Source organism: Tenrec ecaudatus, chromosome 12, assembly GCF_050624435.1.
Source record: "Tenrec ecaudatus isolate mTenEca1 chromosome 12, mTenEca1.hap1, whole genome shotgun sequence".
NCBI lineage: Eukaryota > Metazoa > Chordata > Mammalia > Afrosoricida > Tenrecidae > Tenrec > Tenrec ecaudatus.
The window spans coordinates 6067664-6095110 of NC_134541.1; the positions used below are offsets into that span (position 1 = coordinate 6067664).

The following is a 27447-nucleotide window of genomic DNA, read 5'->3' on the forward strand; positions in this document are numbered from 1 at the left end:
CGAGGGGCGTGGCCGGAGGCCGTTCCGGAAAGCGGCCGCTGCACTTACTTGACTGGATAGATCTTGAGGAGAAAGGCCAAACAGATACTTTACTGGGGAACTGCTGCTGGTTTGATAAACAGGTATTCTGAGGGCAGCACCGAGAGCCGAGGACGCGGTGACCACCCTGTCCCGTCCCGCCTGCCCCGCGGCGGCTCTGTGGCGGCCGAGGGACCCGCAGCCTGAGCGCCGTGCGGACGGGCTCCCGGGAAGCCCGCGCCGCTGACTGACTGACGGACGGACGGACGAGTGCGGCCGCAGGGTCCTCCTCGACGCCCGAGTGGCTTTTCCCGCGCGCTGTGTTGAGCAGGGAAGGTGGGCCCAGCGTCGGGGCCCGAGGCGGGGTCAGGTACTGGGGCGGGGGCTGCGTCCTGGCGGTTCAACGCCCTGGGGTTCCCGGGGCGCCGTCTGTGGGGAAGGGGTCTCGGCTCAAGGCACGCGTTTGGGGCGAGGAATGTGGGTACGGAGACAACCTGGAGCGCCGGGGCTCGTTGGTCCTGGTCTGGAGCTGTGACGCTTCCTCGGTCCCGAACTAAGGATTTCTTTTTCGAGACGGTGCATTAACCCAGGACAAAGAGCCCGTGTAGAGCGGGCTGGACCAGGCATTCCCGGCGCTCTGGGCTGTGCGGCCGAGGTCCGACCGCACCAAGTGGTTGCCCATCCTCTGTTGGTCGGCGCGCGTCCGGGGTCGCCAACCAAGCAGTTTTATGATGGAGAGCGCGTGTGAGATTGTCTGCACAACAATCACAAACCAGACGTGGGAGACATATGGCTGATAGCACTGATATTGTATAACCTCACCCGTTGGGATTGAACAACAGAATTCTATGTGAATGGATATATTAGAAAGTGTAAGATAATGTCAATGCTACTACTAAAAATGGGTAAACAGAGAGCAATGATCAAGTATCACATTTTAACCTAATTATATCTGCCATAATCCAGTTTATGATAACATCTGATAGCAAGGCTATTGACATATGTGGACTATAGTCAGAAGGTATTCTTCAGGGCAGAATCCATATATGGACCCTACAAATGGATTTTAGCTTCCCACTGCCCTCCATTACCTTCTGTAAATCAGGTGTTCACAATTTAAGCTCTGATACTATTCCCTTCTTTGGATTAGAACCAAATCTTGAACGAGCCCTGGCTTCTACCGCCACACAACTCAGGGGCAACAGAGAGAGCGCTCACTGCTTTCTTTCTTCTTTTTTAAAAACCATTTTATTGGGAGATCTTACAGCTACCATAACATTCCATAGTTCAACCACATTAAGCAGTATTGTACAATTGGTATCATCAGTTTCAAAAATTTCCTTTTTTTTCTTGCTCATTGCTTTCTTAAAGTGTTCAGTTACTTAACTTTTTAACTTGTATCAGTTAACATCCTGTATATTTTAGTCTAAAAAGCTTTCCTATGTAAATATTTTTCTTCCTTTATGATTTTATTATTAGAATGGTCAAATGTCACCTGGCAGTTACTTAGATTATTTCTAAGTAAACTGATAATTCTGTCTCTAAAGTGGACTAACTTTAAAGTTATAAAATGAATCAGGGCAATAAAACCCAAAAACGAATCAGGGCAAAGAGAAATGGGCTGAGGGGGAGTAGCGATACTAGGAGGGGAAAGGGAAGGTTGGGGAAAAGGCAGAACTGATCACATTGATCTATCTATAACCCCCTCCCAGGGGGATGGACAACAGAAAAGTGAGTGAAAGGAAACATCGATCAATGTAAGACATGAAAAAGTAATAATTTAAAAATAATCAAGGGTTCATGAGGGACGGAGGGAGGAGGAGAAAAAGGAGAAGCTGATACCAAGGGCTCAAGTAGAAAGAAAAATGTTTTGAAAATGATGATGGCAACAAAAGTACAAATGTGCTTGACACAATGGATGGATGTATGAATTGTGATAAGAGTTGTATGAGCCCCCAATAAAATGATTAAAAAAAAAAAGATCAAGCAACTTCTCTATCCCACAGGTCCTAGATGATTGGGCACAAGGCAGCTTTTATAAGTGAGGATTGAAGATATCATCTCCTAAGCAGCAGAGATCCTCCTGGAGATGAAAAAACTTCCATTTGACTATAACAGAATATCAGGCAGGAGTGGATTAACTCTTGGTCCTTGTGCTCCCAAAGAGCACAAGGCTTCAAAGAACAGGGGAATAATGGACACCATGAGGAACCTGTCAAAAGGTGAGAATTGTAGAGGGTCTGGATGAGGGGAGGGGCCCAAGTGTCCAGATACAGGTGAGACTGCTTTAGTGGTTGCAGCTGAGTAAAGTAACTCCCATCCTCCCATCCCATGATCAAAAGAACTAATTGGGGAGCATTATGGGTGTTGCTCATTCTCACAGTTTCTCTTTCTACCCTTAGATTTGTCTGCTATGGGTACTGACTGTCCCCAAGAGAGGAGGAGGACGCCTCAGATACTGGTGAGTTGAAAGTAGTTACCTTATTTATCTTCACTGCTGGTTCATTTCCCAGAGGAAATGAGGCTTATGTTCTCTGTCTTGGAAAGGAATAAGGCAGGCAACATTTAGACATTTCATGCCGCTGTGCCATGTTAGGTAGGTATGTTTGCATTTTATTTTTCTTGTTAGGAAATTTATCCAAGGTTAGTAATAAAAATAAGGAAACTCTAAGATATATATTTAAAACTAATATTAATAGCATTTTAAAATATACTATTAAATGAGTACACATTCACAGATGTATAATACCTAATGACAGCATCTTATAAACTGGGCATCTTTTTGCTTTTTAATTACTTATCTTTTTAATCTTACAAAATTCAAGCAAATAAGGACAGTAGATTCTCATATACTATCATATATATTCAGTAGTCATCTCCAAGAGATAGCATTTTTTAAGGGATAGCCTTATTTGCAGGAATTGATAATGTACAGACAAATATAAAATATCTAAATACCCACTGTTCTTCCCTGTTCAGTTGTGACACAGCTGCCCACATGGGACTTTTTCTCTGAGCCTAGCCCATTGGAAGTAGGTCAGATTTAACACATTTAAAGGATCCTATTTTTTAGACTGCCAAGTTTGAGAGTCTACAACCCAATATATCTGCTGGGTACAAATTTGAGGTGTGCCTTATCCCATCATGATGCCTGCCTCAAACATGGTATCTCTCTCTGGGATGTCTCAGGTCTGATCCTCTGGCTTCAAGTCCAGGCTTTTTCTCTACCCACCTGTATATCAGCCCTATGGTTTGGAGTTCCCTTTGGGCTCCCCTGTGTTTGACCTGTTGACTTTCAGTACTCCTAAATGTTTATTTATTTATTATTGTTTTCTGGTTCCTTTTAAAAAGAAAATTTTCTTGGTATAAAATTCATATATCATACACTCTTCTTAGTTAAGTCACTCTTAAAAAGAGTTGTATATACATCATCACAATCAGTTCTAGTTTTCCCTCCCCCAATTACTGTATATTTAATCATTTATTGAAACAACTCAGAACTCACAAAAAGGGCTGTTTATGATCACACATTATTATAGCAAAACTGGAATATAAGCAAATAGATGCAAAGGAAGAGTTGCCTTTGTGGAGCTTCCATGTACCCAAATGGGGGGATGCTGTCATCCCAGAAGCACCAATGTCTTCACCTACCAGGGTTCAAAGCTTTTGTTGACTTCACTGCTTAGGATGGATTGGATCATCCTCCATCTTTCCCCTAAGACCAAGAGAACTCTGAAATGAGTGCTGTCGATCATTCCTGATGGGGTGCATTTCTGTGTTTTCATAGTGATGTGTGAACTTAAGAGCCAGCAGGAGCATTTATACTTTATGGTATTATTCTTTTAATGTACTGTGACAACTGAATTTGACGCATTTTCATGGGTAATTGGGGTTATTTAAACCATGTTAAGAGAAGTTTGTGCATATTTTAACTGCAGAGTGAGGAACTTCTGCATTTAAGGTTCAAGAGTTTGTACATGTCAGATAAGAGCCCATGACATAGGGAATCTAGGTTAGATAAACTACTCAGGAACAGAAATGGGAGTAGTGATACCAGGATGGTGAGGGGAAGGTAGGAGTATAAGGGGTGGAAGGGAGAACTGATCTCAATGATTCACACACAACATACACACACACAGATGAACAACATAAATTTGGGTAAAGGGAGACAGTGGTCGGTGTAAGATAAGAAAACAATAATAATGTATAATTTACCAAGAGTTCATGAGGATGGGAGGGTAAGGGAAGGAGGGCAAAAAGAGGAGCCGATACCAAGGGCACAAATAGAAAATAAATGTTTAGAAAATGATAACTATATGTACAAATATGCTTAATATAATTGATGTATGGATTGTTATAAGAGTTGTGAGTCCCCAATAAAATAATTTTAAAACAAAGAAAAAAGTTTGTACATGTACAATTTACTGACTTGTGTATGTTCCTTGAGTCGGTTAATCATTCCCATCCTCCATTTTACATTGTTTCTCCTCTATTAAACTCACTGCCTCTCTAATCTTTTGAGCTGCTATTGTCTATTTGACCCAAATAGATAATTTTAAAGAGCATAATGCTCAAAACAATCCTTTATTGGGTAAAACTAGTTGATAAGAAACAGTTGCAAACTCCCACTAATAATCAGAATGTGAAGTACTTGAAGTATGAGTCTAGGAAAATTAGAACTCATCAAAAATGAAAGGAAACCCATAAACGCATACAGTGCATGAAATGACAGATCATTGCAAAGACAGAAAAGAAAGAAAAGACCAAACTGCATCTGAGAGCAGGCTCTGAAGCCTGCTCTTGAATGTGCAAGACCTGGTGTTAGAAAACATAAAGGAAGCTCATACTTGGCATGTCTCAAGCTGAAATTGCTAAAGAAACATTCAAGTTTTGATTTCCATTATCGAAGGATATTGGAAGGGCAGTGATTCTCACCCTTCCTAATGCCAAGACCCTTTAATACAGTTTCTCATGTGTGGTGACCCCAATCATAAAATTATTTTCATTGTTACTTCATAATTGTAATTTTGCTACTGTTATGAATCAGGAGACCCCTGTGAAAGGGTCATTCTGAGAACTGCTTTAGGGGACTATTGAAGGACTTAGGGAGCATCAAGAGGAAATGGAAGGAATACACAGTCACTGTACCAAAAAAGGAAGTGGTGGCATTGAGCCATTTCAGGATGTTTTGCTGTGCAATGAATTTATTTAATATTCCTCTTCTGGCCTTAGCTTTTGTTAATTACCTTTTTTCCCCTGATGGGTCTCTGAGAAATTGCTAAGAAAGTTAATTATGATTGACATCCTGCTGGAAATAAAATGAGCCACCTCAGAATCAGGAAGGGGGATTTCACTACCAATAAGAGAGAAGAGCCAGGAGCGGAGCATATCCTTTGGACCCATGTTTCCTGTGCATGGAATGCCTGCCTTGATCCAGGACACAGCTTTGACACCAGAAAAATGACAGAGGAGCAGCATGATTGGATACAGGAGCCAGAGCCTGAGGTAGGGCAGAGGAATTCCAGCCCACAGAGCAATTAAAGCTTAGTGCTTTCAGATAACAGGCTAGCTTGTGGAGTCGGATGCTTCTGAGAACTTAATTGCAGGAGGCGAAATTGCTGACTAGAGGAGATGAGTCCTTTTGGGTCAGCAGGAGTTCTCAAACTACAGCCCGTGGGCCACATGTAGCCTGCTGAGTGTTTTTGCCCTGTTTTGTTTTTTACTTCAAAATAAGATGTGTGCATAGGTATTTGTTCATAGTTCTTTTTAAAAAACTATAGTCTGGCCCTCCAATGGATCTGAGGGACAGTGAACTGGCCCCCTGTTTAAAAAGTTTGAGGACCCCTGGGTTAAAGCTTATAAGGAAGTAGCATTCCCTTTGAGCATTTATATGCAGCTCTAACAGTTTTGTAACTTTGCTAAAGCAAGGAAAGGCCAGACCAAGAGACTAAGCACCAGGGGAAAGCTGGCCTGCAGGCTTTGTAAAGAAGAAGCGGTACTGACTGAGCCACTGCAGCCTGAGCACTTGCCATCTGATTACAGCATGTTGACTTCATAGTAAATCCCATAATTGTGAGTTCCGTGTGGCTAGTGCAATGCATTTTCAAACCCAGCTAAAAAGCAGAAGGTAACATGGGGGAGGGATGTTTGGAAGCGAGAGATATGCTTCACCTCACTTTCATAGAAGTCAGCTTTGAGCAATACTGACTACATTTTGATTTTCCTTCCCCCTACTGAATTTATAAGAGATGAGATATTTCATTTCTTTTTATGGGTATATGATCAAAAACTGATAGCTAGGTGCACTGACTGTACTGGTGAAAACCAAAAATCTAGAAGTTGTCAGAAAACCAAGGGAGATGTTTCAACAAATGGATGCTAAGCTGGAGGTCCTCAATTGTCTCTGCCCACAAATTTGTAATACTACTACCTATCCAGTTCAGTGGAAGATATTCTTATTTGTGTATAAATTATGAAAGAGTTATTAATGTAACATACAAGTAAAATTTTGTTGAAGATCATTCAAAAATAGTAGTGCTAATCAATATATAGACAGGGAACTATAAGAAACTCAAGTGAGAAAAAAAAGTAACAAGTCAGATTCAAAAGAGGTCATGATATGGGGGATATCAATATTGATATCAGATAATCATGGATAAAGGTAGCAAAAAGAAAGATATTTGAGTCAGTATGTGTATCATAACAAGTAATGGATTACATTACCAAGGATGGGAATTACAGAGCACTTACTTGTAGTGTTGATGCAGAGCCTGTATGTAGATAAGAGGTAATCATTCCAACAGAATGAGATTCTACATGTTTGGAATAAAGATTTGCATCAGGGTTGTGTTCTTTCGCCTTATTTAATATATGCTGTGCACATAATCAGAGAATCTGAACTATGTGAAGAAGAATGAGGGATCAGGAGTAGAGAAAGACTCATTAACAAACTGCAGTATACAGATGACACAAAAACTTAACTTGATGAAGGCATAGTGACGGAATTAATACTACAGCCATCAATATGGATTAAATTTCAACATAAAATAAAAATCTGCAGAGCAAGACTCAAAGCAGCATTATGTGACTGGAGAAAATACCAATCAAGGGTTTCTTTTTGCTTTTATCCACACAAAAATAAATCACACAAGAATAAATCAGATGACCCATTGTAATAGGCAGATCTTCTAATGCCTTATAAATCTGCTAATGACTTCATTAAATTTTTATAAAACAAAAGTGTCTTTTGAGGACCAAGGTGCCCCTGTTATTTTCAGTAACTTCATTTGAATGTGAAAACTGGAGATGAAGAAAAAGAATAAAGAATTGGTGCATTTGAATTATGGAGTTGTTAAATAATGAATATGCCCTGAAGTGCTACAAGAAAGAACCAATCTTTCTTAGAAGCTGGATAGCCAGAATGTAGAGAAGCACGTAAGCAAGTATGGTAAGGCTTCATCGCATGTACTTTGGGCTCATGAGGAGGCACCAGTCCCTGGTGTCATGCTTGACAAAGTTAGAGAGTAAGTGAAACTGAAGAAGACCTTCAACAAAATGGTTGACACAGTGGCTGTAATAATGGGCACAAACATAGTAACAATTGGGAAGATGGCATGGTATAGACCCAGGTGGTGGCTTCATCTGTTGTACAAGAATTACAATGATTCAGAATCAATTCAATGTTATAACTGAAGAGTGTGGATAACCTTGAGAGGAATGAGAATACCAGAATTCTTCATTGTGTTCCCGTGGAACTTACACATGGATCAAGAGGCAGTTGTGCAAGCAAGAGGATACTGGTTGGCTTAAAATCAGGAAAAGAGTGTACCAGGGTTGTATCCTCTCACCATGCTTGTTCAGTCTATATGCTGAAACATCAAGAGAAGCTGGGGTATATGAAGAACAATGGGGCATCAGGATTTGAAGGCAGAGATATGCAGATGATTCAACTTTGCTTGCTGAAAGTGAGGAGGATTTGAAGCACTTATTGATGAAGATCAAGGATTGTAACCTTCAGTGTGGATTCAACTCAATGTAAAAAAGACTAAAATCCTAACAACTGGACCAATAGATAACAATATGATAAATGTAGAAAAGATCAAAGTTATTAAAGGATTTTGTGTTGCTTGCATGTACAATTAGTGTTCATGAGATCAAAAGATGTGTTGCATTAGATAAATGTACCACACAAGACCTCTTTTAGAGCATTGAAAAGCAAAGGTATTACTTGAGGACGAAGGTGCGCCTGACCCAAGCCATGGTATGTTCAGTTACCTCATATGCAGGCGAAAGTTGGACATTGAATAAGAAAGACTGAAGAAAAATCAATGGATATGATGTGTGCTGTTGGAAAAGGCTATTGAAAATACCATGGATTGCTAAAAGGACATACTGCTCTGTCTTGGAAGAAGTACAGCCAAAATATTCCTTAGAGGCAAGGATGACAAATCTTAGTGCTACATACTTTGGACATATTGTCAGGAGGTACCAGTCCCTTGGGAAGGACATCATGTTTGGTCAAGTGGAGGAGCAGTGAAAAAGGACGGCCCTCTAGGAGATGGATTGATACAATGGCTGCAACAATGGACTCAGGCATAGGAACAATTATGAGGACCATGCAGGACTGGGCAGCGTTCTGTATTGTGCATAGGGTGGCTGTAAGTCTGAACTGACTTAATGACACATAACAACAACAACAACAACAATAATATATTTGTGGAGCCCTGGAGACATATTAATGAATACTTGGCTGGTAACCAAAAGACTGACCGTTTGGAACCACCAGTGACCATTCTAGAGAAATATGTGGCAATCTACTTATGTAAATATTACAACTTAGAACCCAATAGGGTAGTTTCGCTTTGTTCTGTATAGTCTGTATGAGTCAAAATTGTGACTCATACAGTGACAGCAGGGTAAGGTGTTTGTTTCGTTTTAAAATAATATATTGTCTACAAATGTCCTTTTTCTGAAGTATTGTTGCCATTTTCTTGCTAACTTTTCATAGGTACTGACTGCTGTACTCCAGAGTAAAGTACTAAGGATATTATTAGAATAGCTAATTGAGAACCATCCACAGCTATGAGGTCAAAACAGCTACCTGAATACAACCAGTGCCTCCTCGAGGTCTCCCTCCAGGGTTACCCAGCTCTTCGCCCTGCTTTCCCGCAGTGCTCGAAGAACCATTGGGGATCCTTACGTAAGACAGATCAAGATAAAAACCGGTGTTGTGAAGCAATTGGTCTAAGAAAAAGTGATTTAAGAAAAAAAAAATCAAGAAGACTGAAAAAATGAAGGCTGGTGGGTGAACAAGTAAATGTGAAGAAAGCTGATGGTGCCCGGCTATCAAAAGAGATAGTGACTGGGGTCTTAAAGGCTTGAAGATAAACAAGCGGCCATCTAGCTCAGAAGCAACAAAGTCCACATGGAAGAACACACCAGCCTGTGTGACGAGTGGTCCCGAAGGAATCAGTTATCAGGCATCAAAGAACAACAAATCATATCATTGACTGCACACCTCCATGATAGGATCGCTGAAGACAAATGGGTGCATAAGCAAATGTGAAGAAAGCTGATGGTGCCCGGCTATAAAAAGAAATAGTGTCTGGGTTCTTAAAGGCTTGAAGGTGAACAAGCGGCCATCTAGCTCAGAAGCAAAAAAGCCCACATGGAAGAAGCACACCGGCCAGTGCAATCACGAGGTGCCAAAGCGACCAGGTATAAGGCATCATGCAAAAAAAAAGAAAGAAAGATGTGTATATGTATATATATGTGTGTGTGTATATATATATATATATATATATATATATATATATATATATACACACACCACATTGAATGAAGGGGGAAGTGCAGAGTGGAGACCCAAGGCCCAAGTGTCGGCCAATGGAGATCCCCTCATAGAGGGGTTTAGGAGAGGAGATGGGTTAATTAGGGTGCGAGGTAGTACCGATGAAGAACACAGCTTTCCCCCAGATCCTGGATGCTTCCTCCCCCCAACTACCATGATCCGAATTCTACCTTGCAGGGCTGGATAGGGCAGAGGTTGCACACTGGTACATATGAGGGCTGGAGGCACAGGGAATCCAGGGTGGATGATACCTTCAGGACCAAGGGTGTGAGGGGCGATGCTGGGAGAGTGTAGGGTGAGTGGGTTGGAAAGGGGGAACTGATTACAGGGATCCACATGTGACCTCCTCCCTGGGGGAGGGACGGCGGAGAAGGGGGGGAAGGTAGACTCCGGATAGGGCAAGATATGACAAAATAACGATGTATAAATTACCAAGGGCACATGAGGGAGGGGGGAGCGGGGAGGGAGGGAAAAAAAAATAAGGACCTGATGCAAAGGGCTTAAGTGGAGAGCAAATGCTTTGAGAATGATTGGGGCAGGGAATGTATGGATGTGCTTTATACAATTGATGTATGTATATGTATGGATTGTGATAAGAGTTGTATGAGTCCCTAATAGAATGTAAAAAAAGAAAAGAGGAAAAAAAAGAAAATGATTAGGGCAAAGAATGTACAGATGTGCTTTATACAATTGATGTATGTATATGTATGGACTGTGATAAGAGTTGTATGAGCCCCTAATAAATTCTTTTAAAAAAATTTTAAAAAATGAAGGCTGAAGATGGTGAAAATCATGCCATTAAAAAACAAAAAGAGAGGGGTCGACCACATTATCAAGTGGACAGCACCACCCTCCCCCCAAGAAGAATTCACTTCAGAGGATAGCACTGATGCTACAGCTCAAGAAGAGGGGAAGAGGACTCGTCTGTTCAGAGCATACAGGAGCCAACAAGGAGGCATAGGGGAAAAAAAGAAAAGAGTGACGCACATCCTGACTCACCAAGCCCTGAGGACAATGTTCCTGCTCAGAAAAGCAATGCACAGAGATCACCACAGGACTGGCCCCACTGTGGGACACAGTGTTCCTCATTGATCCATGGCACCACTGGGGACAACACTAGAGACACACAGTGGGAATTGTGCCAGCCATGAGCTCATCACACTGAAGCCAGCCTCTGGGGGCATGCAGCAGGGCAGCGGGGGAAACAGAGTAATGAAGTCCCCAGGGATAGAGGCAGTGTCAGGGCATGGCACCCCATCAGACTTGACTGGAAAGCACTTGTGAAGGAAAACAAACAGACCCTGAACTATTCATACGTTTATGTGTGCATGTGTGTTTTTGTTGTAGCTATTATTTTACTTTCTGTTGGTGCTTCGTGGTACTCAATCTTGTGATAGTATAGCTTGTCTACCTGGAAGGGATAGGCGGAATAAACAAGCCAGAAGAGAGAACAACGGGATGACAGTTCTGGGGGGACATGAGGGTAGGGATAGTAGGGGGGAGGAAGAGGTGTTAACAAGCCCAGGAACAAGGGAATAACAAGTGATCAAAAATCAGTCTCAAAGAGGGTGTGGGAGGTCCTCCCTCAACACAAGAACGCTTTGTTCTAACAATTCAGCAGTCTGAGATGCTCACCTGCTTGGCACAATCACTGATGACAATGGGTGCACAGGAAAATGTGAAGAAAGCTGATGGTGCCCGGCTACCAAAAGATAAAGCACCTGAAGTCGCTGAAGACAATGGGTACACAAACAAATGTGGTGAAGAAAGCTGATAGTGCCCAGCTACCAAAAGATATAGCACCTGAAGTCTTAAAGACCTGAAGATAAACAACAGCCATCTAGCTGAGACACAACAAAACCCACATGAAAGAAGCACACCGGCCTGTCCCGACTAGATCACTGAGGACAAAGTGAGCGCATAAGCAAAAGTTGCGAACAAAGCTGAGCTGATGGTGCCCGGTTATCAAATGATATAGCATCAGGGGTCTTACAGGCTTGAAGACAATCAGGCGGCCATCTAACTAGGAAACAACAAAGCTCACAAGGAAGAAGCACACCAACCTATCCCGACGTGAACGCTGAAGACAAAGCCGGGTGCATGGGCAAGTGCGGTGAAGAAAGCTGATGGTGCCCAGTTGTCAAAATATATAGAATCTGGGGTCCCATAGGCTGGAGGATAAGGGGACATCTAACTGAAAAACAACAAATCCTACATGGAAAATGCACACCAGCCCGTGAGATGACAAGTCATTGAAGGGATTAGGTATCAGGCATCAAAGAAAAAAAAATCATAGCATTGTGAATGAGGGGTCGGGGGCAGAGTGGGGACTCAGGGCCCATCTGGGGGAAATTGGACATCCCTTGCAGAAGGGCTGTGGGGAGGTGAGGAACCAGTCAGAGTGTAGTGTAGCAACGAGGAAACACACAATTTTCCTCTAGTTCTTGAATGCTTCCCCCCCGCCCCCACTATCATGATCCCAGTTCTACCTTACATAACTGGCTGGACCGAGAGATGTACACTGGCATGGATAGGAACTGTAAATACGGGGAATTCAGGACATATGAGCCCCTCAGGAACAGTGTTGAGAGTGGCGATATCTGGAAGGTGGAGAGAGGGTGAGGGAGAAACGGGAAACAGATGACAAGGTCTACATGTAACCTCCTCCCTGGAGGATGGACAGTGAGGAAGACGTCGGATGGTGTAAGATATGATAAAATAATAATTACTTATAAATTATCAAGGGTTTGGTGGGAGGGGGTAGTGAGGAGGGAGGAGAAAATGAGAAGTTGATGCCGGGCTCAGGTGGAGAGTGGGTGTTTTGAGAATGATAATGGCAATATATATGTACAAATGTGTTGGACACAAATGATGTATGTACGGATTGTAAAATGAGTTGATGAGCCCCTAGTAAAATGATTTTAAAAAAACAAAAACAAAAGCAGATCTTGCAAGAGTACTGGATGATGATCATAGATTGCCAGCGTAGGTTAGAAGCTGCATATGCTGATCTTCCTCAGATATTAGAATGTGAAGTTAGAAACTTAAAATTTTTCTGTATGAGTTTTTTTTAACTGAAATCCATTCCAGAGTTTATTATTTTTAACCACGGCTGCATAATGTTGAAGTAGAATGAAAATGTGATTCTTTTAATGTAGTTGAATATACAGTTGCCTAACTCAAGGCATCAAATAAATCACTTCATGTAAAAAAGTTTTTTAAAAAATCAACAGATAGTGATATTATGGATCTCGTTTATTACCTGAACTTTTGAGGCATGCTCATTACAGACCCTATCTGTTCACTCCCACTTTTCTCTGTATAGCTGAAGTCCTTCCATCTTCTCCTTTAAGTCTTCACCATCCCTTCATGCCTAGTTCAAGCTCCAACTCTCTGGTGTCTTTTGTTCTTTTCTAGCCTTCCTATTACAGTAAACTCGTAGGCTTTGATGCATTCTTTTTTTGCTGCTCCCAAGTTTTATTCAAGAACTCATTCAAAATATTCCCTAGAAATGATTTTTTAAAAATAATTTTATTGGGAATTCGTACAACTCTTATCACAATCCATTGTGTCAAGCACATTTGTACATTTGTTGCCATCATCATTCTCAAAACATTTTCTTTCTACTTGAGCCCAATCAGCTCCTCATTTTCCTCCTCCCTCCTAGCCTGCCCTCTCTCACAAACCCTTTATAATTTATAAATTATTACTATTTTGTCATTTCTTATACCGTCCCATGTCTCCCTTCACCCACTTTCTGTTGTCTGACCCCCAGGGAGGGAGTTATATGTAGATTATTGTGATCAGTTCTCCCTTTCTCCCCTATTTTCCACTTACCATTCTGGTATCGCTACTCTCATTATTGGTCCTGAGGGGTTTACCCGTCCTGGATTTGCTGTGTTTTCAGCTCTTATCTGTACCACTGTACATCCTCTGGTCTAGCCAGATTTGTAAGGTAGAATTGGGATCATGATAGTGGGGGGGAGGAAGAATTAAAGAACTAGAAGAAAGTTGTATGTTTCATTGTTGCTATGCTGCACCCTGACTGGCTCATCTCCTCCCCGCGACCCTTCTGTGAGTGATGTCCAGTTGCCTACAGATGGGCTTCGTGTCTCCACTCCACACTCCCCCTCATTCACAGTGATAAAAATTTTTGTCCTTTGATACCTGATCTCATGGATACCTTGTGATCACACAGACTGGTGTGCTTCTTCCATGTGGCTTTGTTGCTTCTAAGCTAGATGGCTGCTTGTTTACCTTTTTTTTTTTTGCTCCCCGCCCCCAACACCTTCAAGTCTTTAAGATCCTAGGCACTATATCTTTTCATAGCTAGGTTCCATCAGCTTTCTTCGCTACATTTGCTTATGCACCCTCTTTGTCTTCAGTGATCTGTTGGGAAGGTGAGCATCATGGAATGCCAGGTTACTAGAACAAAGTGTTCTTGAATTGAAGGAGTACTTGAGTAGAGGCCCAATGTCCATCTACTACCTAGAAGCGAGTTTTAATCCTCATCTTTGTCCTGGTTAATTTGGAAGCAACATACCATGTATACTTGTATATAAGCTGAGTTTTTCACATTTTTTATGCAGTCTTTGTGGTAAAATTAGGTTCCTTGGCTGATAATTGGGTCAGCTTATACTCAAGTATATACAGTAATTCGTGACTTTTTTTGCTGTTGGTGACCACACACAATCACGTCGATTATTATTATTCAATTTTTTTGAGATATTTCAAATACCTTTGGAAAAAGACACCTTGGAGGTTACAGTAATCTTGCCCTTGCTTCTTTCAATGGTTACAGTGACTCCCCTGAGATGACTGGCTTCCTCATTCAACTTGATGCTTTCTTGAAGAAGCTGCTCAAAACTGGTAGCATCCATGATTCCATCTTCTACAGGGTGGGTGCATTCACGCGTGAACTTTAGAACCTGCTTCTTTTTTTGTCCCCCTTTGCCACAGGCTTTTTTACTGGGGCCTGGTGGCAGCGGAGGCACAAAACTTTATGCATTCTTAAGGGCAAACTTTGCTTGAATACTGAGCAATACGATCAAATGGTTCACCAGTCATTTCTCCAGTGAAGTCATATGTATTTGAGGCCTAGGATGTGTGTTGGGCATCACTCGTGCTCCCCAAAGATCCAAGTCGGCAGTCAAGCCTGAGGAACTTGATATGGAGAACTGTTTTCTCTATAAAGAATTAGATGAACTTCCGATGCAGATTCTTCAGGGCCCCCAGCTAACCTCTCACTGTGAAAATTGGTGGTGTTTTTATGCACCTTGATTTCTTACTCATTCTAGGAGCCAGTTACAATCGAGGATGTCACTGTGGTTTTCACGGAGGCAGAATGGAAGATACTGAGCTCTGAGCAGAAGAACCTGTACCGAGACGTGATGCTGGAGGTGTGCAGGAATCTCTTCTCATTGGGTGAGGATGTGCTTTTTCTGTTCATTAACGCAGTAGATATTTATTGTCCACCTGCTCTGTGCCAAGTGAGCTACAGTGGTGCAGTGGGTAAGCATTTGCATTCTAACCAAATGTTTGCATACATTTGGTTTGGACCCACCAGCCACTCTGTGAGAGAAAAATGTGTCACTCTTATTCTGTCAAGATTCATAGACTTGGAAACCCTCTTGGCCAGTTATTTTATCCTTTAGGGTCATTATGAGTTGGAATCAACTTGATAGTGACATGTTTTTTTTTTCTATGTGTTATATAGTTTGTACTCAAGTTGTATCCTAAAGGCTGGTCATTTGAATCCATTCAGGGGACACTGCAGAAGAAAGATCTGGCAATCTCGTTAGCCAAATGTTCCCTCACTCACTCATTGCTGAGTCGATTTTGACTCATAGTGACCCTATGGGACAGGATAGCATTTGCCTCTTGGGCTCCTGAGCCTGTAATTCTTTATGGGAGTTGAAAGCTTTGTCTTTTCCCCAGGAGCATCTGGTGGTTTCAAACTGCTGACCTTGCAATTATCAGCCCAATCTGTAACCACTAATCCATCAATTAACTAAGTTGTCCCTTGATACAATGGTTTAATCCTTTGTCCCAGTTAACCAATCTTGTGAGTTACTTGGATATGTCTAGGAAGTCATTCTAATTGTGCCCCTATGTGCTTTTATTATATCTAAATGAATACATATGTAGTACACAATGTGTGTATATAGCTATAGAAATGCCTATACAGGCACACAAAAAATGCCTATACATGGGCGCGTGTACTCCTGTATACCTATTTGTACATATCTATGCTTGCTTCATTTCAAGGATAACCTCTAAACAACTTGGTTTGGATACTTTTTATTTATTTATGAACTGCAAGGTGTCCTGTAATTGTAATATAGCATGCAGGGATTAACCAATAAACTGTGTTAAGGAAATGTCTGTAGCCTACTATGCCAAGGAAGTATTTGTGGAGGAGATTGCCTGTTTATGTTACTGGGTGGAGGGCACTGGCCTGATATTCATGAAGACTTAGATATATGTTTAAGGAGCTCTGGTGGAGCTATGGGTTAGGAATTGTGTTGCTAACTGCAAGGTCAGCAGTTCAAACCCAACAGCCACTCCTAAGGATAAAGAGAGACTACCTGCTCCTATAACGATGTATAGTCTTAGAAATCTTATACAGCGTTGGGATGAGTCAAAATTGACAATGTGGAAGTGGGCTTGGTCTATGTCTGTAAACAGGAAGTCCTGTGGGGGTTTTGTGTATTTTTCAGACAGGAAGCAGAAGGGAAAAAGAGACAAGAAGCAAAAGAAAGAGGTGGCAAGGAACCCCTTGAAAGAGGTGTAAGACTAGATACAGTGAGTTCAGGGGATGAGCCTCATGGCACAGTCAGTAGACTGTGCAGGATCCAGAGGAATCTATCCTCAAGGGACTAGAGTAACCTTCCATTGGAGGTTAAAAGGAAGCTTGACTTTGGAGAGGCGCTGAGAGCTGCTGCACTGAAGAGAGGAGACTGCCTTCTTCCTGATCTATCAGTCCCTCTTTATAATAAGAACAGTCATGATTTCCACACAGGTCATAGGAACTATTATTCCCATGGAATAGCAAAGTGTTAGAGCAGAATATATCATGTGAGTGTCTGCGTCTTAGCAGAGGATTTTAGCAGAAGGAAAAGTTAGACTAAGAGAATACTAGAAGCTGTTTGCAAGGCAGAAGCAGTATCTGATGCTTACTTGAGAAGAGAAGTTCTAGTCTGACATTTTGACGAGGTTGTGGGTGTGGGTTATCTGGATTGCATACCTAATACTACTGCTATGAGGTTGACTGCAAGTCTTCGGGGACCCTCTGTGACATGATACAATGGTCCCATAGAGTTTCCCAGGCGCCAAATCTTTATAGAAGCATTTTGCAATCCCATTCTAGCATTGAGCCATTTGTACCACTAACTTTTTGGATTGCATCCAAGGGCTTTAACTGTTGCCCTGCATGGCATCCTTCTGGATTGCAAGAGAATGTTTCATTTGTAAAAATAGAAGATAAATGAGCTGTCAGTGAAGGAAAGATTGTATTGTTTATATTATCCTTTAGAATGTGCTAGTAAGATTCTTACTAATTCCCATCAAGTGAATCCTGACTCAGTGAACACATGTGAAGAATAAGATTCGTTCCTTAAGGTTTTTCCAATCTATGCCCTTCCAGGCTCAGATTGCCAGCACACCACCAGTCTGTCTTGTGAATCATCATCCTTTTTAAAAAAAATCATTTTATTGGGGCTCGTACAACCTTTATCACAATCCATACATACAATTCTGTCAAGCACATTTGTACATTTGTTGCCATCATTTTCAAAACATTTTCTTTCTACTTGAGCCCTTGGTATCAACTTTTCATTTTCCCCATCCCATTCCTACCCTTCTTCCCTCATGAACCCTTGATAATTTATAAATTATTATTTTGTCATCTTTTATACGGTCCCACTTCTCTCTTCACCCACTTTTTTGTTGTCCACCCCCCTGTGAGGGGGTTATAGGTAGATCATTTTAATCAGTTCCCCCTTCTCCCCCATCTCTCCTTACCTTTCTGGTATGGCTACTCTCAATATTGGTCCTGAGGGGTTTATCTGTGCTGGATTCCCTGTGTTTCCAGCTCTTATCTGTACCCATGTACATGCTCCGGTCTAGCCAGATTTGTAAGGTAGAATTGGGATCATGATAGGTTGCGGGGTTGGGGAGGGGTGAAGAATTAAAGAACTAGAGGAAAGTGAAGTTGTATGTTTCATAAGTGTTCTATTGCACCCTGACTGGCTCGTCTCCTCCCTGTGACCCTTCTATAAGGGGATGTCCAGTTGCCTACAGATGGGCTTTGTGTCTCCACTCCCCCTCATTCACAATGATAGGATTTTTTTGTTCTGGGTCTTTGATGCCTGATACCTGATCCTATCGACACCTTGTGACTACACAGGCTGGTTTGCTTCTTCCATGTGGGCTTTGTTGCTTCACAGCTAGATGACCACGTTTATCTTCAAGCCTTTAAGACCCCAAATGCTGTATCTTTTGATAGCCAGACACCATCAGCTTTCTTTACCATATTTGCTTATGCACTCACTTTGTCTTCAGCATTCATGTTGGGGAAGTTGAGCATCATGGAATGCCAGTTTAATAGAACAAAGTGCTCTTGCATTGAGGGAGTACTTGAGTAGAGGGTACAATGTCCTTAATACCAAACTTATAAATATATGAACATAGATCTATTTCCCCATCATCATATATATATTTACATATAAACATGCCTGTATTTAGACCTCTATAAATGCCCTTTGCCTCCTAGTTCTTCCCTCTTATTTCCTTTTACCTTCCTCCTGTCCCACTATCACGTTCAGCCTTCATTTGGGTTTCAGTAATTCCTCTTGGTTACATTGCCCTTGATCAAGCCCTACCAGGCCTCCTACACACTCCTTGCCGTAGATTTTAGATCACTTGTTGTTCCCTTCCTTCCACCCACCTCCCCATCTCCTTCCACCCACCTCCCCATCTCCCATGTCTTCCCCGGAACTGTCAGTCCAGTTGTTTTCTCCTCCAAATTGTTTATCCCGCCTATCTTATCTAGATATACATGCAGAGATAATAGTAGGCATAAAAACAAGATAGCAAAACAAAGCAACAAAAGAAAACAAAACTACCATAACAATAACAAAAAAAACCAATGACAAAAACCGAAAATCCTATAAATACTTCAAGGTCTGTTGACCTTTAGGAGTGTTTTCTGGTCTAGTCTGATGGGGTACCTCCCCCTGGCCCCAAAGTCTATTTTTGGTATTCCTGGGGACTTCATTGCTCTGCTTCCCTTGCTGTTCTATTGCATGCCCTTTGTGTTTTGCCTCCGTCTGGTGTGGTCAGATGGGACACAATTCCCTGCACTGTGTTTCCATTGTTGTTTCCTGTTGTTCTGTGGGTCAGTGAGGCATGTCTTGTCTTGTGGTGGGGATGGCCCTATGGTCCTCTCTGCATTGGCTGCTCTGAGCATGAATATCATCCTCAGGGTTTGGTGGGCCAGGATGTACTCCACTTTCTCTCCCTCCCCCTCAGCTAGATTTTCATTGCTGTCCTGTGAAGGAATTCTTCTGGGGGAAGGAGGAACTGTCCATGTAGTTGGGATTGGACCTGGCCTCTCAGACCTCTCTATTGGTTCCCTGATTTATGCCAGTAACATCATCATCCTTTTAACTAGTAGTCAGACTCATAACTGTTTCTACCCTAGCCCCACCGCACCCCCGGACTCCAGCAGCGAGATACTGTTTGTCATAAGAGAAGACATCACAGCTCAAGAAGCCCCCTTTAAAGCTACACTAACGGGAAACTTTCTCTCTCCTACAGAACCCAAATCAGAGATCTCTCCCTATTCCTCTTGCCTCCTGGCTCTCTCCTGTCAGCAAGTCCTCAGCCAGCATGTGCTTCAGATCTTCCCCAACTTGTGTGCAGAGAATCACTTCCAACCAAGGGATGCCAGCCCAGGACACCGTAAGCACCTGGAGCAGCAAGATTCTGGTCAGAGTTGCAGAAGTAGAAACATAGAAGATCAGGAAAGAAAAGATGGCTCCAAACCCTTGTGTGGAAACACAGGGGAGGGAAAGAAATCCAGCCCATCTTGGAGATGGCCAGCAAACCCCAGAGAAGGGAACACAGTGATACGACGGGAATCCGACTCAATCCAAAGAATGAACAGCTGTGTGGAAACAGACAGAGAGCTCAAGGAATTAGAAAGCTCAAGATTTGGAACAGTCAGCTACAGAAAGGATGAGCCAGACCTTGGCCTAAAATCATATTTCATCACGAATCAGAGGAAGCTTTTCCGGAAGAAGCCACATGTGTGCATGGACTGTGGGCGAAGCTTTTGCCAAAAGTCAACTCTCACCACACACCAGAGGATACACTCAGGAGAAAAACCACATGTGTGCAAGGAGTGCAGGCAAGACTTTACCTGCCATGCAAATCTCCTTTCACACCAGAGGATACACTCAGGCGAGAAGCCACATGTGTGTAAGGAGTGTGGGCAAGGATTTAGTCAAAAGTCATATCTAATCAAACATCAGAGGATCCACTCAGGGGAGAAGCCACATGTGTGTATGGACTGTGGGCGAAGCTTTAGTCACAGGTTTACTCTGATCACACACCTGAGGACACACTCAGGGGAGAAGCCATATGTGTGTAAGGAGTGTGCACGAGGTTTTAGCCAAAAGTCACATCTCATCAGACACCAGAGGACACACTCAGAAGAGAAGCCACATGTGTGTAAGGAGTGTGGGCGAGGCTTCAGCCAAAAGTCATATCTCATTACACACCAGAGGACACACTCAGGAGAGAAGCCATACATGTGTATGGACTGTGGGCGAAGCTTTAGTCACAGATTATCTCTCATCAGACATCAGAGAACACACTCAGGAGAGAAGCCACACGTGTGCATGGACTGTGGGCAAAGCTTTAGTCACAGGTTAACTCTCATCAGACACCTGAGGACTCACTCTGGAGAAAAGCCATATGTGTGTAAGGAATGTGGACGAGGATTTAGCCAAAAGTCACATCTGATCACACACCTGAAGACACATTCAGGGGACAAGCCACATGTGTGTCAGGAGTGTGGGCGAGGATTTAACCAAAAGTCACATCTCATCACACACCTGAGGACACATTCAGGGGAGAAGCCATATGTGTGTAAGGAGTGTACACGAAGATTTAACCAAAAGGCACATCTTATCAGACATCAGAGGACACATTCAGGTGAGAAGCCACATAAATGCATGGACTGTGGGCGAGGCTTTAACCAAAAGTCACATCTCATCACACACCTGAGGACACATTCAGGTGAAAAGCCTTATGTGTGCATGAGCTGTGGGCGAAGCTTTAGCCGCAGGTTAACTCTCATGACACACCTGAGGACACACTCAGGAGAGAAGCCACATGTGTGCATGGACTGTGGACGAAGCTTTAGTCACAGGTTAACTCTCATCAGACACCTGAGGACTCACTCGGGAGAGAAACCATATGTGTGTAAGGAGTGTGGCCGAGGATTTACCTGCAAAACAAATCTTCTTATGCACCAGAGGACACACTCAGGCGAGAAGCCACATGTGTGTAAGGAGTGTGGGCAAGGCTTTAGCATAAGGTCAGTTCTCATTATACACCAGAGGACACACTCAGGGGAGAAGCCATACATGTGTAAGGAGTGTGGGCGAAGATTTAGCCACAGGTTGACACTCATCATACACCACAGGACACATTCTGGGGAGAAGCCTTATGTGTGTAAGGTGTGTACACGTGGATTTAGCCAAAAGTCAACTCTCACCACACACCTGAGGACACACTCCGGGGAAAAGCCATATGTGTGCAAGGAGTGTGCACGAAAATTTAACCAAAAGTCAAATCTCATCAGACATCAGAAGACACACTCAGGAGAGAAGCCACATGTGTGTAAGGAGTGTGGGTGAGGCTTTAGCCAAAAGTCTTATCACACACCAAATGACACACTCAGGGGAGAAGTCATGTGTGTATATGAACTGTGGGTGAAGCTTTAGCCACAGGTTAACTCTAATCACACACTTGACATATTCAGGAGAGCAGCCACGTGTACATGAACTGTGGGTGAGGCTTTAACCACAGGTTAACTCATAACATGAGGACACTCAGAAGAAGAGCTGTATGTGTGTAAGTAGCATTCACAAGGATGTGGTGAAAAGTCACTACATCACAACCCTGAGGATACATGCAGGGAACAACCCATATGTGCGTAAGAAGTGTACATGAGTGTTTAACCAAAAGTTACATCATCACACCAGGAGACACTTAGGAGGGAGCTGCATGTGTGTAATGAGTGTGGGCAAAGTTTTAGTAAAAAGTCAATTATATATCAGAGGGTACACTCGGGAGAAGTCACATCTGTATAAGGAGTTTGGGCAAAGCTTGAAGCTTAGCTGTAAGCAAAGGCTTATTAAGCATCAGCTGACTCTCCAGAGAAGCTCTTGTGTGTGCAGTGTAGTCAAGGCTTTTGACTAATTAACTCCTCATGTACTGTAGACTAAAATTTTTGTGTGTAGAGAAAATAAGAATTTGCGACAAAGGAAAACTTCACTGTGGACCAGAGATGACATTTATGTTGCAGAGAAGCATAGGGCAGGAAGAATGAAGTGCTGCAACACTGATCCGAACCTCCTGTTGCACCCAAAGACCCAGCGGGAGGATGACTGAGAAGGTAGTGTGTAAGGAGGAAACTTGATTCCAGTGATCTTTCTTGGCTGACTTAGGAGGACAAAATGTTACCTCCACAAATCACCACTTCTCCCATTTCTGAGGCAGTTTCAGAAGTCTCCTGCTCTTTATGAGGGGAAGGTGTCAATAGTAACTAACTAGACTTGTTTTTACATTTTTTAACTAAATGGAATAGAAAATAATTTGAAGTCCAAGAATAGTTAACTTTTTAATTTTTATATAAGTTATACAAGTACTTGGTTGCCCTTTTGCTTTAAAATTTTTTCTTAATAAACCACGAGTTATTCTTTTGTCTTAAAGGATAAGAGGAATTCAAATTCACAGTTTCTTGAGTAAGTTCAGCCCTTTAGAAAAAAAAGACTATGTAATAAATTTTGAGTTCAGGCAAAGCAAGGGCTCCTACTTTTGTTTCTCTCAAGAAGTTCTTTGCATTTCCTAGTCTCTTCCCTCACCATATGAAGTTTGTAATTGATTATTCCATTTCTTAAAGAACAAAGTTGGAATTTGGCTCAGAATTCTGTTATATTTATAGATTGCTTTTGGTAGTATTGGCATTTGACAATATTAAGCCTTCCTATCCATGAACAATCCCATTTGTAGGTCTCAGTTTCTTTAAGTAACGATATGTAGTTTTCTTTGTATAGACCTTTTGTTTCTTTGGTTACATTTATTCCTAAGTACTTCTTTTGTGTGGCTATTATAAATTCTATTGTTTTCTTGATATCTTTTTCAGAGGTCTCTTCACTGGTATACAGACTGAAACTTTACAGGAACAGAAAGGATTATCTTTCTCCCGTGGAGCAGCTGGTGGTTTCTACCTGCTGTTAGGTTGCAACCTAACATGTAACCATTAGGCCACCGATAAAGAGGAAGACCCTTGACAAGATGGGTTGACACAGTGGCTGAAAAAATAGGTTCAGGCATAAAAATTGTGAGAATGACACAAGACTGAGCAGTATTTTATTCTGTTGTATATAAGGTCACTATGAATTGGAATCAACTTGACAGCACCTAACAGCCACCATCTAGTCAGTTCAGGACGGTGACCTAGCCCTTAGGGCCTTGCCTAGGTGAGTTCTTAATGGAAATTGGGATATAAGGGTAGCATAGTCAGGAATCAACCTGATTCCACCCCAAATACACTTATACACTCAGATGCCAAGTACAGTGAGCAGTAGATTTGCAGCACTCACCGATACATGCAAACAGTTCACCGTAAATCCTGGGGCACTATTATGGCCTCATGCCCTAATGATAGTCTGTTTCCCTCATCGAAATGAAATAGCTGTCTGTCTTGTTTTGGTCCTGTTTAAGACAATAAATATTCTCAATTATATTTGAGATTTGGGATCTCTTGTCCCCTACAAGTTTCAGAACCAACCCTGAACTATGAGGAATACTGGGTAGCAGGTAGTGCTTACTATCGGAGCACATTGCATCGTAGTAGTTCGCAATAACCTGGGAACCAAGTTACTAGGAAGGGTAAAACTGTTCAACTACAATGGGATTTTCACAAAAGGCTATCATGTCACTCATTATCCAACCCACATTAGATTGTGATGAGTGCAGCCTCTATTCAAGATAACTGCTTCCTAGCACACAGTAGCCTCAGTGAGAACTTCATCCAGAAGTGGTGACTCACTAGCCTGAGTTAATAACCTATGAGCTCTGTCCTGTTGATTTTAGAGGCCTGAGCTATAAAGAACATGGAGGGAGGCAGGGAGACTGCTGACCATGGGAGTAGACCCCACTTCAGGGACCCTTCTGTTATAGTCTACAAGAATTCAGGTGGCAGATGAGCTGTCACTCAGATCCACCACAGGTCAAATGAGGACTACTGCTGTAGTATATATACAAGATGCCTACTTCCTGACACAGCAGCCTCAGTCAACCATCCTCAGTGCTGTCCAGAAGGGGGAGCAAGCAGACCTGAGTCAACACCAAAGTGTTTCTCTCCTGGTACAGTGGCCTGAGCTATGGGGTGGTCAGGGGAACAAGAATAGTGATGGTTATAGGACCTGCCTCTAACAGGTGGAGGATCCTTTTGTGGTCATTTTCAATAGCCTTGCTGCAAAAAAAGTTCATGTAGAAGAGGTACTGGCAACTCTAAAGAACCCCAGGGAATTAGTTTGTTGATTGTAGGTGAGCACGTTGGGGTCCTGTCTATACAAGTAAAGGGATGGTGTTTAAAGTAGCAGATTTCCTTTTTTTTAAAGATCATTTTATTGGGGGTTTGTACAACTTATCAGAATCCATACAACCATTCATTGTGTCAGACAAATTTGTACATTTGTTGCCATCATTTTCAAAACATTTTCTTTCTACTTGATCCCTTGGTATCAGCTCCTCATTTTTTCCCCTCCCTCCCTCATGAACCCTTGATAATTTATTATTTTTTTCATGTCTTGCACTGACTGATGTCTCCCTTTACCCACTTTTCTATTGTCCATCCCCTGGGAGAGGGTTATAGGAAGATCATTGTTATCAGAGAAGCAGATTATTTTGCTGAAACTACTTCCTAGTTCACAGCAAGCAGTGGCCCACATATCTGGTAGGAGAAGCAGCCATTTTAGGGTTAAAAAGAAACCACAAATCTCAAGTACAATTTAAGAAAACTATTAAATCTTAAACAGGAAAAGACAAGATAAAAATACATTATCTAGATGAGTGAAAGTAATAGCATGACGTTATAGTGGTGCCCAAGGGTTCATGGGATTACTGGGATAAAAAAGGGGAAGGCATGGTCTCCGACAGGAGACAGCCAGTCAGCGTGCAGTGTAGCAACAATGAAACAAACAACTTCCCTCTAATTCTTAAATGCTCCCCCCTCCCCACTATCGATCCCAATTCTACTTTACAAATCTAGCTAGACCAGAGGATGTACACTGGTACAGATAGGAACTGGAAACAGAAATCAGGACAGATCTCTTCAGGAACAGTGGTGACAGTGGCGATACTAGAGGGTGGAGGGAGGGTGGGGTAGAAAGGGAGAACCGATTACAAGGATCTACATATAACCTCCTCTCGGGGGGATGGACAACCTCCTCTCTGGGGGAAGGGAGATAGCGGATAGTGTAAGATATGACAAAATAATTTGTAAATTATCAAGGGTTCATGAGGAAGGGGGAACAGGGAGGGAGTGGGGAAAATGAGTGGATACTAAGGGCTTAAGTGGAGAGCAAATATTTTGAGAATGATGAGTGCAATGAATATACAAATGTGCTTTACACTTGATGTATGTGTGGATTGTGTTGAGTTGTATGAACCCCCAATAAAATGATTTTTTTTAAAAAGGGAAGGCAAAGAGCACTCATAAAAATATGATTGGCAGCAGGTAATACATCTCAGTTACAGGTGGGATAACAAGTAGGAATAAGACTATAATCAGATCCAGGGTGGATGATACCTTCAGGACCAAGGGTGTGAGGGGCGATGCTGGGAGAGTGGAGAGTGAGTGGGTTGGAAAGGGGGAACTGATTACAAGGATCCACATGTGACCTCCTCCCTGGGAGATGGACGGCAGAGAAGGGGGGGAAGGGAGACTCCGGATAGGGCAAGATATGACAAAATAACAATGTATAAATTACCAAGGGCACATGAGGGGGGGGGGAAAGGACCTGATGCAAAGGGCTTAAGTGGAGAGCAAATGCTTTGAAAATGATTGGGGCAGGGAATGTGCAGATGTGCTTTATACAATTGATGTATGTATATGTGTGGATTGTGATAAGAGTTGTATGAGCCCCTAATAAAATGTAAAAAAAAGAAAAGAGGAAAAAGAAAATGATTAGGGCAAAGAATGTACAGATGTGCTTTATACAATTGATGTATGTATATGTATGGATTGTGATGAGTTGTATGAGCCCCTAATAAAATGTTTTTTCAAAAAAAGACTGTAATCAGGACACATTATGTTAGAAGAGCTTATAAGATTGGTCCAGGACCTTCTGACCAAAGCAGTCAGAACCTGACTCATGACTATGGGACCCTGCATGGTGAGCTCCATGAAGGACACACTGGCAATCCCCTAAAAGCTACTGCCCCTCCCTGAGATGGCTAGAAGAGGGTGGAGATAATCCACTTCCCAGTGCACTCTGCTTGAGAGCAAGACTGTTTAGCGTCCTTAGTTAATGATCACAAGGAATTCAATGAAGGCTTAATCCACATGGGAACTCTGCAAATGGATTCTGCCTTTCACTTACCCCTAGCCTTCTGCAAACCAGGTACTTAAAATTTAAGGTCTAATACAATCATCTTCTCTTACAACAGATTTTATTACTAACAATCCTTTATTATACACTTTAGTGTGCTGCTTTCTATCCAGACTTAGTTGACACCTCAGATGGCTTCTTGTTTGAAGACAAGCCCTTAAAACCCCAGAAGCTGTTCTCTATGATAACTGAGCACTACCCAATTTCTTCACTATACTTTGCTATAGCACTCATATCTTTTTTTTCAATTAATTTTTTAATAAATCATTTTATTGGGGCTCATACAACTCTTATCACAATCCATACATACATCAATTGAGTAAAGCACCCTTATACTTTCGTTGCCCTCATCATTCTCAAAATTCGCCTTCCACTTGGGTTCCTGGAATCAGCTCATTTTCCTTTTTTTCCTTCCTCTCCCTCCTTGCTCCCCTCTCCCAGCACTCATATCTTTAGTGACTACTTCGATAAAGTAAATGTTGATCAGGACCACATCATAAGAGTTGATTGTTCTCAGAGTTTACCATTAAGTGTAACCTAAAAAAAAATCTATGTAGATAATTCAAACTCACTGCCATGAAGTCAATTCTGATTCTTGGCGACCCTATAAGACAGAGTGGAACTACCCCTGTGGGTTCCTGAGACCACCTTTTCACAAGAAAAGAA

General features: G+C 42.2%; 1 protein-coding gene across 1 annotated transcript; it reads left to right on the forward strand.

Moving 5' to 3' along the window:
- Positions 1-27447, forward strand: LOC142423220 (uncharacterized). The gene is made up of 6 exons (XM_075528441.1): positions 1-122; positions 2025-2240; positions 2421-2479; positions 15166-15292; positions 19688-22556; positions 23307-27447. Exons 2-5 carry the CDS (start codon positions 2108-2110, stop codon positions 21793-21795), a joined length of 2427 nt encoding a protein of 808 aa, XP_075384556.1. The 5' UTR covers positions 1-122; positions 2025-2107; the 3' UTR covers positions 21796-22556; positions 23307-27447.